The sequence below is a fragment of the Protopterus annectens genome, chromosome 10.part0 (assembly GCF_019279795.1).
Source record: "Protopterus annectens isolate FY-2018-M chromosome 10.part0, PAN1.0, whole genome shotgun sequence".
In the NCBI taxonomy this organism is placed as follows: Eukaryota; Metazoa; Chordata; order Ceratodontiformes; family Protopteridae; genus Protopterus; species Protopterus annectens.
The window spans coordinates 1557060002-1557078285 of NC_056744.1; the positions used below are offsets into that span (position 1 = coordinate 1557060002).

Consider the following 18284-nt stretch of genomic DNA (forward strand, 5'->3'; position numbering starts at 1 on the left):
CTGATTTGCCTGGTGATTTTGGAGCATTCGGATCTGAGAACCAAGAGAGTGTCAGCAACGGATCTGAATACTGCTAGGTCTTTGACTCTGACTGCGCCCCTGACCTGTCTGCCACCAATTCCCTTGGACCAGGGCTAGTCTTGGAGCTGAAATGTTGGTGCCAGGTCTGGGGGGAGGCTTGGCTCACTGAGGCTGTCAGAGCCATTCATGCTTTGCGGGCCTTCATTATTGGACAGCTCAGTTCCAACTTCCCCTTCAAGACAAGGATCCAGGCAGGGTCAGGGCTTGGTGGCTTTTGCTGCTTCTACGCTGGTGCAGCCAGTTGAGTCTTTTCCCAGTCCTTCAGCTTTCAGGGTGGTGAAGAGGGGCTTTTCTCATATGTGAAACACAGCTACTCTTTCTTCTACGGATCCTACAATCCTGCCACCATTGGGTCCAAGCTCTGATCCTTACAGATGTATCACATAGTAACCGTTGGTCCTATCAAGCATCCAGACAGTCCCCCTTTAGGACTTTCCCCTCTCTTCAGGCACCTCTCCTTAACATCCTGCTGAGGAGTTCCCCTGCAAGAGAAACGTGCAAGAGGAGGCACATAGACCCCCCCAAGAGTCTGTCACTGAAGACACTGACTTTGAAGGGGAGGGGTCCCAATGTTTTCCAACAGATGATGTTTCTTTCAGAGACATCTTAGAAATCCTCAGGCAGAAAGGTGGTTGGTCTTACAGTTCCCCTTCCCAGGAGGAGTCAGTGTTCTGGAAGCGTTTTGGACTGGCCCATCTGTGACTTGGGTGACGACTCCTGGTTGATGAGCTTTATAGATCTAGTCTCTTGCCAGGAGTGGAAGGAAGCATATACTGTAGGACCCATCCCCCATCATCCTGATAAGTACCTTGCCCCTCCTTAGGACAGGCCCCACTGGAGCAAGGGGGTCCTGGTTGATGCCATGGTTGTTGCATCTGCCACTAAGAGGAGCTCTGCTCTGCCAGCTCTTTCTGTCCGTCTCACTAACAGAGACTCCAAGGCATTGGACAGATTCAGTGAGTGCATTTTTGCCTGAGTGACCTTTGCCTTGTGGTCACAAAGCTATCTGGCACACTTCACCAAGCTGCAGAAGGATACGAATAAAGAGCTTTTCAAATCTGTCTGACTCCATGTCTGTGGAGGACCACAAGAAGCTTTCAGCACAGCCTCTCTTCTATCCATGTCAAATGCTTCCATGAGGTTAATTTCCCATACTGCTGAGGGTACCTCATGGGTGGCGGGTTCAGGTGTTGCCATAAGGAAATATGTCAGGATGGACTTGTGCGACTTCGCGGGGCCCTTCACTTCTTCATTTATCAGTGCTTCTTTTGATGGCTCACCCTTGTTAGCCCCACTGTTAATGAAAAGCTTTCTCAGAGTGAACAGGATGGAAAGACCTTGTCTGCCTTGAGCATTAATTTTTCTACCCCTCAGAGATCCTTTTCCATAAAGGATTTGGAACCTACTCAAAATTATTTTTATTGCCAATTGTAAGACAATGCCATCAGGAATGTCACAAGCAGAGACTTTAATAAAAATTTGAGTGCTTTCATTCCCATACAAATGAAACTTCATCAGAAACTAACAGATTACTTCCTGTTAATTAAATAACATTAAAGGTGCCAAAAATCAAAACATACTTAAAGAGCTACACCTATACAAAAATCAAAGTTAAACTACAAAAGTTTTTATTAATGTCTCTGGTTGTGACATTCCTGATGGCATTGTCTTACATCTGGAGTTATTTAACATGTCGTGTTCATAGCTTTTGCCCAAAGAAAACAGGGGACTTGAGACCAATTCTGCACCTCAGCAAACTGAATCAGTTTGTAAAGAACTCAAAGTACCAAATAGTCACATTTCAGTCCATTTTGTCATTTCTGTGATTGGATGATTGAATGTGCTCCATCGATCTTCAAGACATGTGCTATCATATCAAGGTGAATAGATGTTCTTGAAGGTATCTGCGCTTTTCGCTGGGGTCCAGTCACCATCAGTTCAGAGCCCTGCACTTTGGTCTCATCACAGCCCCACGTATGGCAGTGGTAGCAGCTCACTTGACACTGCTAGTATTCATGAATGTTTCCATACCTAGACAACTGGCTACTCACTGCCCCAACCAGGCATCTCCTATAGAAATCCAGGGACTACTTGTTTCAGTTATGTCAATCCCAAGTCATCTCAGTGAAACTCAGCAAGTCACAACTTCAACCCATTCAGATCCTGGAGTTCATAGGTGCTCATGTGGACACAGACAGTCAGATAGACTCCCTTCCGTTGAACAGCGTATCAGCTATTATGTGGAACTAGATATGCCATACCACCCTCCTTCTGTCAGACTGACTCTTCAGACTTTATGGTGATGGCAGTAGCCATAACCTTGATTCCTGTGGCCTGCTTTTATACGCACATTATTCAATGGACTGCACCTGTTCAACAGTTAATTCTTCACCATCCCTTTTCTTCACCAGTCAAACTCACCCAAGTATGTGAAGGCCACCTGCATTGGTGGATTCAGTCAGACAAAGTTTCTCAAGTCCATCCTCTTCTGTTTCAAACTCTAGTAGCCACAATAACCACGGATTCCTTCTCATTTGGGGTGGGGGAAATTTCTTGGGAAGGACAGGCCAAGGCATGTGGTCCCCAGAAGAGACTAATTTACACATCCATGTCCTAGAGATGAGAGTGGTTCTGCTAGCATTGCAGGCCTTCAGGACACCCTTCCTTTGTTGATGATTGCGATTCAAACCATCCACATGTCTGTGGTTTGGCACATCTTATCTCCTTTGTTGAGAGGTAGGGAGACTGTGGCAGTGGGTGATTTTCAACTGCTTTCATATGGCAGCTCACATCCTGGGGAAGACCAACGTGCTAATGGACAAACTCAGCAGGTCCATTCTGATGCCTCACGGGTGGTCTCTTAATCAATTAGTGGCAGAGAGGATTTTCTGTCGATGGGCTCAACCTTGCTGTGATCTGTTTGCATCTCCCCACAACAGTACATGCAGAAGGGTCTTTGCTCTGATACCTCCTTCAGTGGAGTCACCAAGAGATGCTGTAGTCCAAGTTTGGCCCTCCATTTTCCTTTACGCTTATCCCCCAATACCGCTGATTCCCAAATTCTTACAGAAGGTACTTTGGTCGTAGAGCATGGTTATCCTCATTGCTCCCTTTTGGTCTCGTCGTGTGATTCCCTTTCTTTCGGTCTCACCTTCGATATCCACTATGGATACTGGACCCCAGTCAAGACCTTCTCTCTCATTCCACAGTGATGAATCACCCGGACATTACAGGCTTCAAGTTGACCACATTGTTATTAAAGTGCATTTGGCAGTGATCTACAATTTTCACTCCGAAGAAAACATTTCTTCTTTAGCTTCATCAAAATTGTGCAAGGCTATCCTTAATGGTACCTTTTTGCTTAATCTCAAGTAAAGGATTCTGTTGATGACATTTTTGCTATTTGGTCATATTTTTATTGCTTATTACAAATTGGATTTGACTTCCAGAACTGGGCTGCCTTTGGTTCTGTAGTACTCTGGACTATCCTTCCATGAGGGTCACACAAGGTTCAAGTAGCTGGGGGACTCTGCCCTTTTAGTTGAGGAACAAATGAAAAGGAATCAGATATTCAAGTAGTAAACTCACCATGACTATGCATCTGAGTTGTCCATTTTCATACTTCCTCAACTTCCCATCTTCCATCCACCTTCCCTTTAATTCCTGGAGTGACCTTATGGTTGTTCTGGAATTCTATTCTAGGTTTGAGCCCCAGTCTTTTGTACTAGCCTTCCTTTTATCTTAGCCTGAAGTTGTTTTTTTCTATTGGTTATCAGGCAGCAAACTTGATCTAAGGTATTGCAGGGTGACCATGGCTTTATGGGTAAAGTGAGGAGCTTGAGAGTTGGATCTCAGAGTCTAGAAATGTGACTGAGATGGATCTGAGGTTGGATTCGAGACCCATTACCTGAGGAAGAATGAAAATAGGCAACACAGATTCATAGTTATGGTGGATACATAACTTTAATTGTACAGTGAGAAGCAAGAACCATTAAGTGCATCTATTTAACAGTGTCTGTGGTGAGCTATTTTGGTGTCTCAATGATTATTTGCATAGTGTTGTTTTTACGTAACGTCTATGCATTAATGCTAGTCAGCATTAATGGAAGTGCAGTTGTGTTGAGGCTGTAGCACCAGTACCATCAGCACACTGTCAGTAAGTAATTTATTTTCTCCATGTGGTGCCACCAATGAGTTGTAAGCTTTGAGATTACCCTCTCTGCTCTGCAGTGGGACATGACCAGTACATTGAATGCTACTACACCAAATTGTTTACTTTGAGAATAATGAATGTGCTTTGTATGCAGTGGCATAACAACTTGTAAAACTCCATTGAAAGGGGAAAAAAATGTTGCCTTCAATGTGGCATATTGTTCAGAATATTAACATCATGAAAGAGAAATGGTTATTTGTGGTTGTTGTAGAAAGAAAAATCAGTTGCTGAGTGCAGAGTTGTCAAAAAGGCTACAGGCATGCAACACTTGTATGTCAGTCACTGCTTGTGATTGTGGTCCATTATTTTAAGCTTTTTGATTATTGGAACATAGAAAACAAAGCAACAGAAATAATAGGAGGTGTGACACCTCGAACAGTATTGTTTTTTTTTTTTTTTTTTTTTTACATATGTTTAGTGCTTGTAGTAAACATGTGCCATTACAGCCTCTTTTTGATTGCTGGAGTATGTCTAAGTTGCTTGTTGGAGTTTGTCTAGGTTGATTGTTGGAGTATAGCTAGGTTGCACTGGTCATTGTATGCACAACAGCTGTTTTTCCTTTGGTGTTTATGTTAATGACAGTTGTTTACTGCATAGATTTTGTTGCAGAATGCAGATAACACGATGCACATTACGTTGACAGTTAGCCTAAGTCAATGAAGAGAACCACCACCACAAGACCCACATTACAGAGTTATGTACAAGTAGGCCATGTAGAAATTATTTTTTTTTTTGTTGTTGTTTTTGTTTTTCTGTTTCGGCATTATAGCACCTGAGATTGACAGTAACTACACTTTGCATTTTATTTATTTATTTATTTATTTTTTAGTTATTTGAATTTACACTGATCTTTGAAAGTAACCTGGCATACTCATTGTGGAATTAATTTACTGCTCACTGGTGTTTTGTCTTGAACTAAACTTTCTGGGCCCAGTTAAACTTGATTTAAGTGAATATTTTTGCAGATGTCCACTTATTACAACTAGTAGACATCCCAACTAGATCTACCCCAAATCGAATCACCATTCACTTCTTTAGCTCATTATTACATCCCATCCCAACAATATCTCGTCTGTCTCCATTCACCCACCCACATTTAGTGATCGTTGCCCTATCACATTTCCCCACAGAATCTAGAAATCAGATACCCCCTGGCTAATATATTTCATATCTAAGACCCCTCATAAAATCCCAAACTTGCTACTATTGTTTAGCTCTCAACATTTCTCACTTTTTGATGCGGTAGGACACCCACTTCCCAGTGTTGTCAAGGCTACCTTAAAACTTGACTTGGTCATCAATGAGATTAAATCCCTAATGAGACTATTATATAAAGCCAATGAAATGTGGAAACAAGACACCCCCCAACAGCCTTGCCCTTTATAAAATTCTGAGGAACTTTACCAAACAGACTATCAAAATCAAACAACTGAAAACTAAACAAACCTCCTTTCTTCACTCCCCTAAACTTTTCTGATAAGATGTCACTAAAATATCCTAAACTAGATAATGTCATTCCGAGAATGTCTTATCTAGTTTAGGATAGATAACCTGCCCATCTGGTAACCTTACAACTTCTGACTTCTTTTGGGAATTCTCAAGCATTTCCACATCCTCACCTACTCTCAGTTTAGTCACACACGAAAGACAACCTAATCCCTTGATTTTATTCTACTCACAAAAGACAACCTAACCCCCCAATTTTCTTCTTGCATAGATTCATATGGACATATCACCTGGACCTGTCAATATCTGCCCTTGGTTCTTGTACCACTGCAAAAATTTCATCACCATCCCTTCTTAAGGACATTTACAACCTTTCCTTTACCACTAACACTATGTTAAATATTTGGAAATTCTCTTTTGTTAGATTTATACCCAAAGAAACAAAGCACTTTTCATCCAGTGACTCTTCTTGTCAGTAGATTCATAGGTAAATATTAGGCAATCGCTCTGCATATTACTGCATACCTAAGCTGTAGCCAGACTGATACCAGAGGTGAGAATCAAACCTTGTACATTGTGAAGTAAACATCTTGACCATTATGCCACCTCCTTCCTGTCAATTCCCTGACTCTATCCTACCCGCCCTTGGTAAAATTCTTGAAAAAAATCTTTTGTAACCAACTTACCACTTACCTACAAAAGTACCACTTGCTCTTAGTCAAACAGCTTGTATTCTAGGCTGGTAGGAAGACAATAACTGCTCTGTGGCCCCTCACTGATAGTATTTTAATTAATAATATAAAGAAAATCTTACTGGATCTCTGTTTATTGACTTAACTCATGTCTTCATCATGATCAACCATCCAATTCTACTTCTTCATCTGCAAGAAATTGAGGTCCGTCCTGATGCTGCTGCATGGTTCAGAGACTTTCTATGCAACTATTCATTCCAGATGAAGATTAGGACCTAGTCTTTACATCTGTTCTTTATTCATTTTGGAGTCCCACAAGGCCCCATTCTAGCACCCTTTCTGTTCCCCATCTTCATCAAAAACTTCCACTAGACCTGTCCCGTATACCACTACTACTTTATGCTGATGATATGATTATCCATAGGTCTGATCCTTCACATTGTATAATTAAAACTCAACTTCAAAATGACCTTCAGCTACAGCACTGGTTAAACTCCAAAACACTGCTGCTTAATTACAAAATAACGAAGGGTATGTTATTCGGTACCCATAAAATATTATTGAGATCCCCCCAATCATTTCCTATTCTTGACAGTGATAATAACTTTGAACCAGTTCCTGCCTTAGATATTTGGGGATCTCGCTAAACCAGTTACTAAGCTTCCATGAGCACATATAAAAGCTGAGAGGCAAAATCAACAGTCTACTCTTCTAGGCCAACAAAATATTTTAGTTCTTCTCACATCCAGCAAGGACTGCTGTAGGAAAAGGCATCCTCCTTGGTCAACTTGAGCATGATCTCCCCTTATTTGCATCTACCTCTGTCAAAAACACTGCCACCCTTCAGACCCACTCCAATAAAATGTGTATTTTCATATCTAACTCGCCATGGAATGAGCACCACGGTCCTACTCTTTCAGTGGTTAAGTGGCTTCCAGTACGAGCAAGGTCAGATCGACTTCTTAGTTTCATACTCTTAAAAATTCTTGAACTCTCTCTCCTCTCTTCCAAACTTTTATGGACACTCAAATATATAATCTAAGAACAAAGCCAGACATGGTCATTCCATACAAACTCCCTTCTCTCAGACTGCACTCTGTCACCATTGCTGCTGAGTACTGGATCCAAAACTATTGCACTCCCTTATTCCTGATTTACCTGATCATAAGAACTAATCCCTGTTCAGGCAACAGCTTAAACAATACTTTATAAAACTGTTTGAATGCAACAGGCTCTCTAAAGGGCATGTCACCTAAACTGCTTATCTTAAACCCTGGTTCATCTTACCACACCATTACTGGTTTAAACCCACTACACATAATCTAGTCTCCTCTTTCATCTTACTCCTCTCTATCTTAGCTTTTCTAACTTAGCATCTACTACTATATTTCCATCTTTTCTATTCCTCCTGCTTTAACTGTATTTTCCCTTTTCTATTCCACATATGTAATTGTACATATATTTGATTTGTTATGTCTAATAAGAATGTATTTTGTCAGATTTGCTATGCTTACTCATAAATGTAAACCATTGCTGTATGTGTAATTTACATTATTCTGTTACATTATGATGTAACCTGGGCTGAGCGTGTCATTGGTCTTTATTTAATTAGTGTTCTTCCCCGGTAAACAAATGCTTATAAATAAATAAATTCACAGATGTGTGAAAGCATCATTGTAATGTAATGTTGGTGTAGTTGGATGGCCTGTAGTCATTCACTTAAGCAATAACCAATGAATGGGTATGGTTATATGAGGATTTACATGCAGCCTGAGTGATTAAACAAAGCCAACCATGGATAAATCCTCATATACCTACACCCACGAGTCGGTTATTGCTATTAAACTATGACATTATTTAAGAAAGAAATTGCTTACCTTTCTTAAATAATGGCTTTGTAAAATTGCACCATAGTGTTCCTCCGCATTGTTTCCTGTTCCGTCTTTGTTGACGTACTGAGCATTCGTACGGGACTTGCGTTCCCATGGTTACACAGTACATCAGTGCTGTTCAAGTAAAATCAGCACAGAAAACAGAATCTCTGTCGTTTTTTTTTTTTTTTTTTTATTATAAAAATTGGAAAGTTCAGAGCATTGAGAGTCTACCAAGACAGGGGAGAAACACAACTCTCTCTCTGTTAAATTAGCAGTTTGGCATGAAACTAATTTACAATTACTTACCTACGCTATTGCAGTAGTATTACAGTTGGAACCCTGAATGACATAACTTCTCCCTGACCTTCTATCAATATTAATGCCGTAAACATGGCTTACTACATTCAGTCTCCCATGTTTGGAAGGAATATTTTAAAAACTTATTTTTAATGCATGGGTGCGAAAATTTTTTTTTCTTTTTTGTATAAAAAGTGTTTGCATACATAATGAAGCTTACAGATTCTTATTAAATACAAAATCCAAAGGCCATTTCACAGTTTTAGATATGATCTTTAAATTAACCGGAACAAGTTTACCACTTACGAAAGCAAATGACATTGATGTGTGTGTATGTGTGTGTGTGTGTGTGTGTGTGTGTGTGTGTGTGTGTGTGTGTGTGTGTACATGCGTATGCTTTCATTGGGAATACTTGGGACACTTTTGTAAAACCTATAGATTGGGTCAAAGGTTGCATTAGATCAGCCAGTGTAATAGTTGATGCTGTACAACTGCTGAAGCCTGCTAAGTAGTAGACTTTTTTCACTATGATTTATACCTTGTGACATTACTATGACATATATAGCACATATACAGATCAACATAACCCCACATTTCTGTTATGGTAGCAGAGAAGTCATGACGGACTGTAAGTGCTGGATGCAGTAATTTTATATTTATGTAAGTTCAGTTGTCTGATTCCAGGAGGACATTATAAAGAAAAGAAAAGTTAGACTTGCCTGTAAATAGATGCAGAGCAATAACATCATGGCAAGAGTCATGATTCTGCAAGGAGTGCATCAAAGGAAAAGTAAGCTGGTAAGTTTGCAACTGTTGAAAATAAGATGGTCATGCAACACGCAGTCTTTTTTCATCCACTTTTTGCAGGTTTTTATTAACCCATATTTTTATTTTTGTGTGCTTTTTGAGATACAGAAGCAGCAGCAGATGTTCAAGGAGGAATCCTGCAAGCCAGAAATCGATGCAAAAGTTGATGAATACAAACTAGAGTACAGTGTAAGTTTTTTTTGTTTTGTTTTTATACCTGCTTAGTGTCCAGTAGTTTACATGTACCATTACTGTGCAGCTGACTAGAGGATGTTTAGGCTCTGTGTTGCATTGGTCTTTCTTATTTGGGTAACCATGTTAATGACCGCTTGGTAACTGCATAATTTATTTAGCAGGATGCAAAATACATAGTGGATACAAAATAAAAAAAAATAGAAAAATAATCTTAAAACTTCATTGATGAGATGAGTCACAATAATTTCCAAAAATCATGAAACCCAGGTAGTGTTCCAAAGCAACAAGGGTTTATTCCTCACATACAAGCGATACTCAGTAACAAAACCATCAGAAATACTTAAAATCTACATGGTAGCCATTGCATGTTTCTAGGTCTAGGTCAATAAAAGGATGGGCATCACTAGTGACCTTACCAAGATTAATTCAATGTTTTCTTTAAGTAGGCCATGCAGTGATTTTTTTTTTTTTTATCCTAGCATCAGAAATTGCCATAAGCACACTTCATTTTCCACTGATCGTTGGAATACTTATAGCAACACAGTATTCACGGGTGCATTGTCTCACAGCTGTGTGAAGTCATCATGGTAGTGTAATGTTGGTGAATGGCCTGTAATTATTCAGTCATCATAAATGCAAAGTGATATGACTTCCAGGGAAGTAGTATAGTTGTACAATCTATATACTATATACTGAACTTATAAATGAATGCAGAAGGACGGATTAGTCAGAAAAAGGGTCAGTGGCAATGTGTGATTTGAGTAGTGCCTTTCTTTCCAGTTGTTATCCGTTGTTCTAAGAAGAACCCTTGAACTGTGTGTACAGTGCACTACGGTATGGTAGTGTGTGTCACAGCAGGTATTCTAGGTGTGGCATACATTCGTCAAGGACTGTGTATGTAGCAGTCATGCGTATTACAAATTTAACTGTATGGTGACAGTAACGTCATGTCTGGCTGTATGTGGTATTTTTTTTTTTTTTTTAATTTTGGTAGTTATTTACGTAAGATAAGTTGTCTGGGCCCACAAGACCATTAAAACAAACAATACTTCCTGTATTGTGTGGTGTACAACATTAACAATGTTACAGAGTCGTGATTATGCATAGATGGTACAAAAGGAAAAATAACTTGCTTATTGTAGAGTTGTTGAAATTATGACTGTCACACAACACACACACACACACACACAAAACCTGTGGTGCATTTCTGAAGATTGTTTTTTTTTTTCCTTCTTATTGTTATTAATACATACACTTATTTTTGGTGGGGTGTTTTTGGGCTGTAGAAGAGGAAGAAAAAGAGATGCAAAGAGTCACACAAGCTGGAAGTTAATGCGACACTTGATGGCGTCAGACTAGATGATAATGTAAGGGTTTTTTATGCATTTATTTATGTAAGATAAGTTGTATGAACTCAGTAAACATTACAAACAGATGTTAATATTGTCTGTAATGTGGCATATGAATCCTTATCAGATTATCAAAGTTTCAAAACTTCGAAATTCATACAACAGCGACCATATGATGGAAGTTTTGAAACTTCAAAAATAAAATAAAAACATTTTTTTCTTTTACGTTTTTGCAGGGGACAATTCCTCCCTGCACCCCACACCCCCTGATAATTAAATATACTAACTCCAAGATCACACTACAGTGAGGAAAAGGGTAAAGTTCCCATTCCGCGCTGTACGTCGATCTCCATTCAAAACGTTCAGAGTTTCAAAGCTTCAATCATATGGTCTTGGCCATACAAATTTTGAAATTTTAAAACTTTGGTAATCTACTACGGATCCATATATATGTATATGTGGTATATATATATATATATATATATATATATATATATATATATATATAAAACATTAACATTGTCACAGTCTTAATTCTGTGTGGATGGTGAGGAGGAAAAAAGTTGTCAAGTGCATAGCTTTTGAAAATAACAGTCAAGCAACATACACCACTTAAGAGTCTGTCATTTATTTTTTGGGGCTTTTTCAGTAATGCATATCCTTATTTTTGATTTGGTCTTTTTGAGGTATAGAAGCTGAAGCAGCATAGGTGCAAGAAAACATGCAAGCCAGAAATTAATGGAACCGTTACTGATCTCTCACAAGACAGCATTGTAAGTTATTTTCTGAGTTTTTATACATTCTTAGTGGCTTAAAGATGGTACAGCTGATTTTTGGAAGATGTCTTGGCTGTGTGTTACACTGGTTAGTGCGAGTCACAGCCAAATTTATTTTGATGAGTATGTTAATGTAAGGTTGCTTACTGCATAGTTGACATAGCGGGATGTAAGAACATGGTAACTGCTGTTTGTCAGTAGGTCTAGGTCAACGAAGGGAGAGCCATCACAGTGATCATACCAAGATTAACTGGAAGTTTTGTGCAACAGATCTGTGAAGCCATCAAATTACTGTAAAGTAGCTGAATGGCCTGCAGTTATTCACTTGTCACAAATGCACACAGTTAAAGCATCAGTGATATGACTTCCAGATGGATAATGTAGTATTACAGTGTAAATGAAAGTGACATGATTCTGAGGTAGTTAAGGTTGGCTGGACATTTAAATGAATGTGGAAGGATATACAAGTGGTGGCAGAGTGTGATGTCAGGATTGCCTTTGTTCCCATTTGTCATCTGTTCCTTTCTAGGGAACACCTGAACTGTGTGTATACGGTGCCTGAGAGTTGCCAATTGTGTCATAGGCAGTCTTTGTCACAGTAAGTGTTTTAAGTGTCATATGCCTGTCAAGATCTGCATGTAGCAAATATGTGTATTACCATTTGGAGATCATGACTTGCGTTAATGGGTATGACCATATCTAGCATATACAGCGATGTAACATCCCTTTTTTGTTATGTGACAGTGATGTCTTGCTGTAAGTGGTACCTGTGGTCCTTTTTATATGTTTATATTTATTTGTTTACGGTTAAGTTGTTTGGAGTTAAGGGACCATTAAAAACAAAAGTTAGCACTTCCTGCAGCATTTATAAGGTACAGAACATTAACATTTTCACAGATCAAGATTCTGCTTAGATGCTATGGAAGGAAAAATAAGTTGCTAATTGCAGAATTTTTAAAAAGATGCATTTATGAAATGCATCCAATACAGAGTTTTTATTGATTCTTAAATTTACTTTTGGTGGGGTTCTTTTGGCCTACAGAAGAAGAAGAAGAAGAAGAAAAAACAGAAGAAATGCAAGGAATCTCCCAAGCCAGAAATTAAAACAGTTGTTGATGACTTCACACCAGACAGCAGTGTAAGTTTTTTTTTTTTTTTGCATTTTTATAGTAAACATGTGCCATTACAGCACTTCTGATTGTTGGAGGAAGACAAGGCTTCCTCCATGATAGCTGCTGTTCTTTTGATGAGCATGTTTTAAGACCACTTGGTTGCTGCATAGATTATTTATCAGGATGCAAGTCACATGTTAGAATTATAAGTGAAAATTGGTGTAGGTCAGTGGAGAAAGACCTACTACAGCCACCATGTGACACTTAGCTGAGAGGTATGTGTAAGTAGTCCATGAAGAGAAGTTTTCTGTTTGACCTTGCTTGAAGTTGACGTTAGGTGCACTTTACTTTGCAAAGATTTTTTGGAATGACAGAGATACTTATTTGTCTTTTGTCTTAAAGTATCATGTAATATTTGTGCAAAACCATCATGGTAATGTTTACGTAGGTGTCCTGTGATCATACACACTTCATCTATGTACACAGGATAGCGCTAGTGAAATGATTTCCTGGTGAATGGATAAACTACAGTGAAATGACCCTGCAGTAGTTATAGTCAGCTTAACAGTTGTACCACTTAATAAAAACAGAAGGTGTCAGTGTGTGGAGGAGTACCTTTATTCACTAATTGTCCAGATGGTTACCTAGTGTTTCATGGGTAACATGTGGGACAATATATCTACAGTAATTCTCAAAACTTGTAGCCTGGATCATAGGTAGTTTTTGTTCAGCAAGTGTTGTAGTTATTCCATTCAACTGCAGAAGCCCACAGGCAGTGGGCATTTGTACTGCTGTTTGCAACTCATGACTTCTTTTAATAAGTTTGTCCACATATACCATGTTCAGGTAAACATACTACCTGTAACATTGCATGTAGTACAGAACATTATCATCATGAAAAGAGTCATGATTTTGCGTAGATGGTACAGAAGTAAAAATAAGTTGCCAAGGTCACATTTAATGATTATAACACAGTCATGTTGCACACTCACACAACATAGAGTCTGTTTGTCATCTATTTTGAAGCTTTTTTGTTTTTTTGTTATCATATCTGTATGTTTTTGATGTTGTCCTTTTCAGGTACAGAAGAAGAAACGGCAGATGTACAAGGAATTGCCCAAACCAGAAATCAGTGAAACAGATTATGACTTCACATCAGATAGCAGTGTAAGTTTATTTACTTATTTGTTTATTGTTTAGTTTGTATACATGTCTAGTGTCCTGTAGTTAAAATGACGATACAGCACAGCTGATTGTTGGAGGATGTCTATTCTTTAATTTTGTACTGGTCAGTTTGTGCTGATAACTGTTCATATTTTGATTGGCAAGGTGTTTGTGTCACAGCAAGTGTCTTAGGTATGGCATACAAATGTCAAAGCCTGCATGAAGCAGGCGTGTATTCTGGCACTTGTGACTCTTGACTTCTGTTAGGGGGCATGATGACATACACAATGTGCAATTAGACATGACATCCTTTTTTATGGTTGTTAAGGTGATGGTGACAGCATGTTTGGCTGCACGTGCTGTATATGGTATTTTCATACCCGTTTATTTATTTGTCTGTTTGACATACAAAAGTTAGTACAGCCTCTAAGGTGGCACATGGTACAAAACATTAATCATGTCTGAAAGTCATGAGTCTTCATGGATCACACAAAATGGAAAATAATTTGCAGAGTGACCCAATTATCGAAGAGAGAACAATCATGCAGCATAAACAGCAGAGTTCTGGCATGTAGTCCATTTTGAAGATTTTTTTCTGTTAATATGTACTTTTGTTTTTGTGGGGTTTTTTTTTTTTTTTTTTTTGAGTATAGAAGATGAACAGCACATAAACAAGGACTTGCATGAGCCAGAAATTAATATAGCATGTGATGACTTCTGACTAGACAGTAACATAGGTTTTTATAGACACGTAATGTCTTATAGTAAATGTGGTGTAACAGTTCAGTTGATTTTTGGAGGGCATGTAGGATGCACGCTCGGTGGTCAGGTTGTACACAACAGCTCCAACTCAAATTTGATCTGTTTTAGCAATAGAAATGCAAATGACAGAAAGCAGGACACATTACTTAATAAACATGTCACCTCAGTCACAACAGTACTCTGTCAGTTACCTCTGTGTGCTTGGTTCCTGTAACTATGTACATAGCTTGTCTTTCTCCTTGCTTGCTGTTATTTTACAAAGTTTACCTTTCTCAGAATCTTTCTTTCTTTGGACTGTGTCCTTACTATTACCTACCTCTTAGTCTGTCCTCTAAATACCTTTGCCCCCCCCCGCACCCCAAATTTCCAAGGTTAACCCTGCTTCTCTTTCTTTTCCTGCTACTCCTGATTTTATTTTTTCACTTGTAAAGCGTACGCCTCAACACAGTTTAAAGTTTGTACACAATCTCACTTTTTGTGTCCAGTTTGTATTTCCTTTGTGTTCCAGTGTTGGTTACAGTTGTCACATTTTTGTTGCGACTATTTTGAATATAAACCAAGGCAAAGCCTGCAGCTGGCCATGCTGTCATCAGTGTTGTACCAACATGTAAATAAAAATGTAAAAAAAAAGTAAATATTTATATTGGCCCTGGGCCTGAGTTATGGAGCCTGAAAAAAGACTTTGACTAGCCCACTTAACTGTTTAACAAAAATTTAATTTTAATAATAAAATAGATTGAACCTGTTTACTAGTGCTTTGTCCGAGTCCTGATGACACAGCTGTACTGTAATATAGATGGATGGCTTGTAATTATTCAGTCCTCATCTGTGCACACAGAGTAGCACTACTGACACGATTTCCAAGTGACTAATTTTGTATTGCCACGTCAACTGCAACAACATCAACATGCAGTGGTGACAGTTGACTAAATGTTTAAGTGGTCATGGGCATTTGTACCATTTTTAAAAAGTATTACATGACTGAAATTGGTTGTCTTATTATTTACAGTCCTAAAGATAGCTGACTGGGTCATGGGTGGCCTTTGCCAGCTAGAAATATTGAATGTATGGCATGTAAATGTTGAAGGATGCATAATTACCTTGGCCATGTACACTATGTACAGGCTAATGTCATGTCTGGCTGTGACATAAATGGTCATTTTGTATGTATTTATTTAGGTAGGTTGACTGAACCCCAGCGAGTTATTTAGTTATAGTAAATTAATGTATAACACAGAATGCAAAATTAGAATGCAAAATATAGTTGCAAGGTATCAAGAAACATATAAATACTTTGAGCAGGCAGGATTGGGTCAAGTAAGGTCAGCTGCTGTTCCATCTAAGCAGAGAGAACAATAATGCATAGACATTGTATAGACACAACTCAACGTAAAGGTATATTTTTGTACAGCAGTAAACTGTTGCATATAGTAATTTATTTATAGTATTCATTGAGGCTAGATTTGAATTTCTAGAACAGGAATCTCAACTGAAATCATAAAGGGTTGCATCAAGACTGTAGTCTCCAAAGCAAAAAGAAAGGTAGTCTGTACATGTTGGAATGAAGTATAGTAGTTTCTCTCACCAAGAACTGTGCTTGTTTGACTGCTGCGAGTTTGAGATTTTTGTTTTAGAAGGAGGCTTCAGTCTTGATAGATAGAAGTAATGTGTTCCATATTTTTAACATCAGAAAGAAAGTGCTTTGATGACGCATTTCAAAGGGTTCATTGAATAACATCCAGAAGAAGTTACAGCTGAATAAATACAAGCGATTGTAGCTTCACGAGGAAAAACAGAAAAAGAAAAACATACTTATGTATACCAACTCCATGGTCACAGAAGCATAGAGAAAAAAACAGAGGTTAAAATAGGGTGAACCATTGCTGTTTCTACCATAGAAACAGTGCCGTCAATGATTTCCTGTAGCAAACTCATCCAGTTATGAGATGAGTTGTAACGCTGACCAGTGTTTACTTGACTCCTAGTAGAACAACCTTCTAGGGTTAGGGTATGCTGGTTGAAGCAGTATGGAGTGCACGATGAGCAGTATGGAGAAGGGTGCACGATGAGCAGTATGGAGAAGGGTGCACGATGAGCAGTATGGAGAAGGGTGCACGATGAGCAGTATGGAGAAGGGTGCACGATGAGCTATGCAGGCTTCAAATGAAGTGGTAGGACTGATGACTTCAGAGCCCTGTAATGATGGCAACGAATTTCATATAGCCCAAGCTTCTCCATACCCATAACTCCCTGCTGTTACTACCTTTTCCAAATCATATTGCTGCCATTTACAAAATAATGTCTCCTGATCACCTTGAGCATTTTTGAATAGTGTTTGTTAGCTTTTTGGTGTAGCTAAGTACTATTTTGCTAGCTGTTAGCGTTTGTTCAGTTGTCCTTTAGCTGCAGGAGTATTTTATTAGCATCTACAGTGCTTTAAATTGTGTCTTTTTACCCTTTTTTATCTCCCCTTGTATTTTGTCTTCCAATTCCCCTCCCTACCCAGTCAACTCTTGGGCCATTAGCCCACTTGCCGTAATCTTTAATTTCCCTTTCCTTGCAGAGCAGGACAGCATCTGTTCGAAGAAGTTTTCTTTATTAACAGTTATGTACATGGATCTTGCAACTGCCACATATATAAAACTTTCAGTGCCAGAACACTGGCAGAATGTAGAAAGAAGTTGGTGGTTAAAGGCTTGATCCCAGCAGACTCTGTACTGACCACTTCCTCCTCAGCACCAATTCCAGAAAAAGGAAAAGACAAAAATAAAAAGAAAGAAAAACAGGACGTCAGAAAATCAGCCTATAGTAGAAAAGTTAGCATCAGAAATTATCTCTAAGGTTACCTTTTCAGCTGTTTCAGGTGATATTATGATTGTGGTCACTCCTTCCAAACCACTTCACCTCACAAGCAAGAGTCTGCAGACCTTACTGAGCCCTCCACCCCCAGAAGGCGCACTGGTAGTTTTTCAACTGAGAAAGAGCTGTCTTAGTTGATCTCCTCCAGACCACCTTCACTGGCCTTCGTTAGGTTCCACAGATCTCTCCAAAAGCTGACCAGCTTGATTGGGAGCACATAATGTTAGCCTTTAGTAAGGCTGAGCTTCCCTATGGTATTGTCACAGTGCTGACAGTGCCCAACATTAACAGAGCCATTCCACAGCCACCCCTCCTTCTCTGGCCCTGATTTTAGCATCGATAAGGAAAGAGTCGACACCATCTGACATGATAGGCCCTTTGGAGTGGATTGAACTTGCTTCTCTGCCCCAATAGCTTCTGCATCTGTATCATTGATGCTGTGCCCGTTGGTGTCGATGATTACCAGGGCCTAGGTTATTGGCGTTGAAACTTCCATCTCCCAAGACTGTCATTACCAATGGCTTTGGTGCCAGTCTCTGTGTCTGAGCACCCAGCATCGGATGTCTTGAGCCTGAAGATCCCTAGTTTGTTTTGGCTCAATAGCCTACGGGGCATGATGGCGCTGAGTGCTTTGGTCCTGAGTGTTCCATATTCTGG

General features: G+C 39.2%; 1 protein-coding gene across 5 annotated transcripts in view; it reads left to right on the forward strand.

Annotated features, from left to right (window-relative positions):
• Positions 1-18284, forward strand: part of LOC122813727 — a 422056-nt gene that overhangs the window by 91390 nt on the left and 312382 nt on the right. For 3 of the 5 annotated variants that reach the window (XM_044086194.1, XM_044086197.1, XM_044086195.1), the window contains 5 exons: positions 9519-9599; positions 10892-10972; positions 11647-11727; positions 12773-12868; positions 13923-14009. In XM_044086194.1, coding sequence (XP_043942129.1) covers positions 9519-9599; positions 10892-10972; positions 11647-11727; positions 12773-12868; positions 13923-14009 — 426 coding nt within the window. The remainder of the gene's footprint in view (positions 1-9518; positions 9600-10891; positions 10973-11646; positions 11728-12772; positions 12869-13922; positions 14010-18284) is intronic. The other 2 variants (XM_044086196.1, XM_044086198.1) reach the window with 2 other exon arrangements.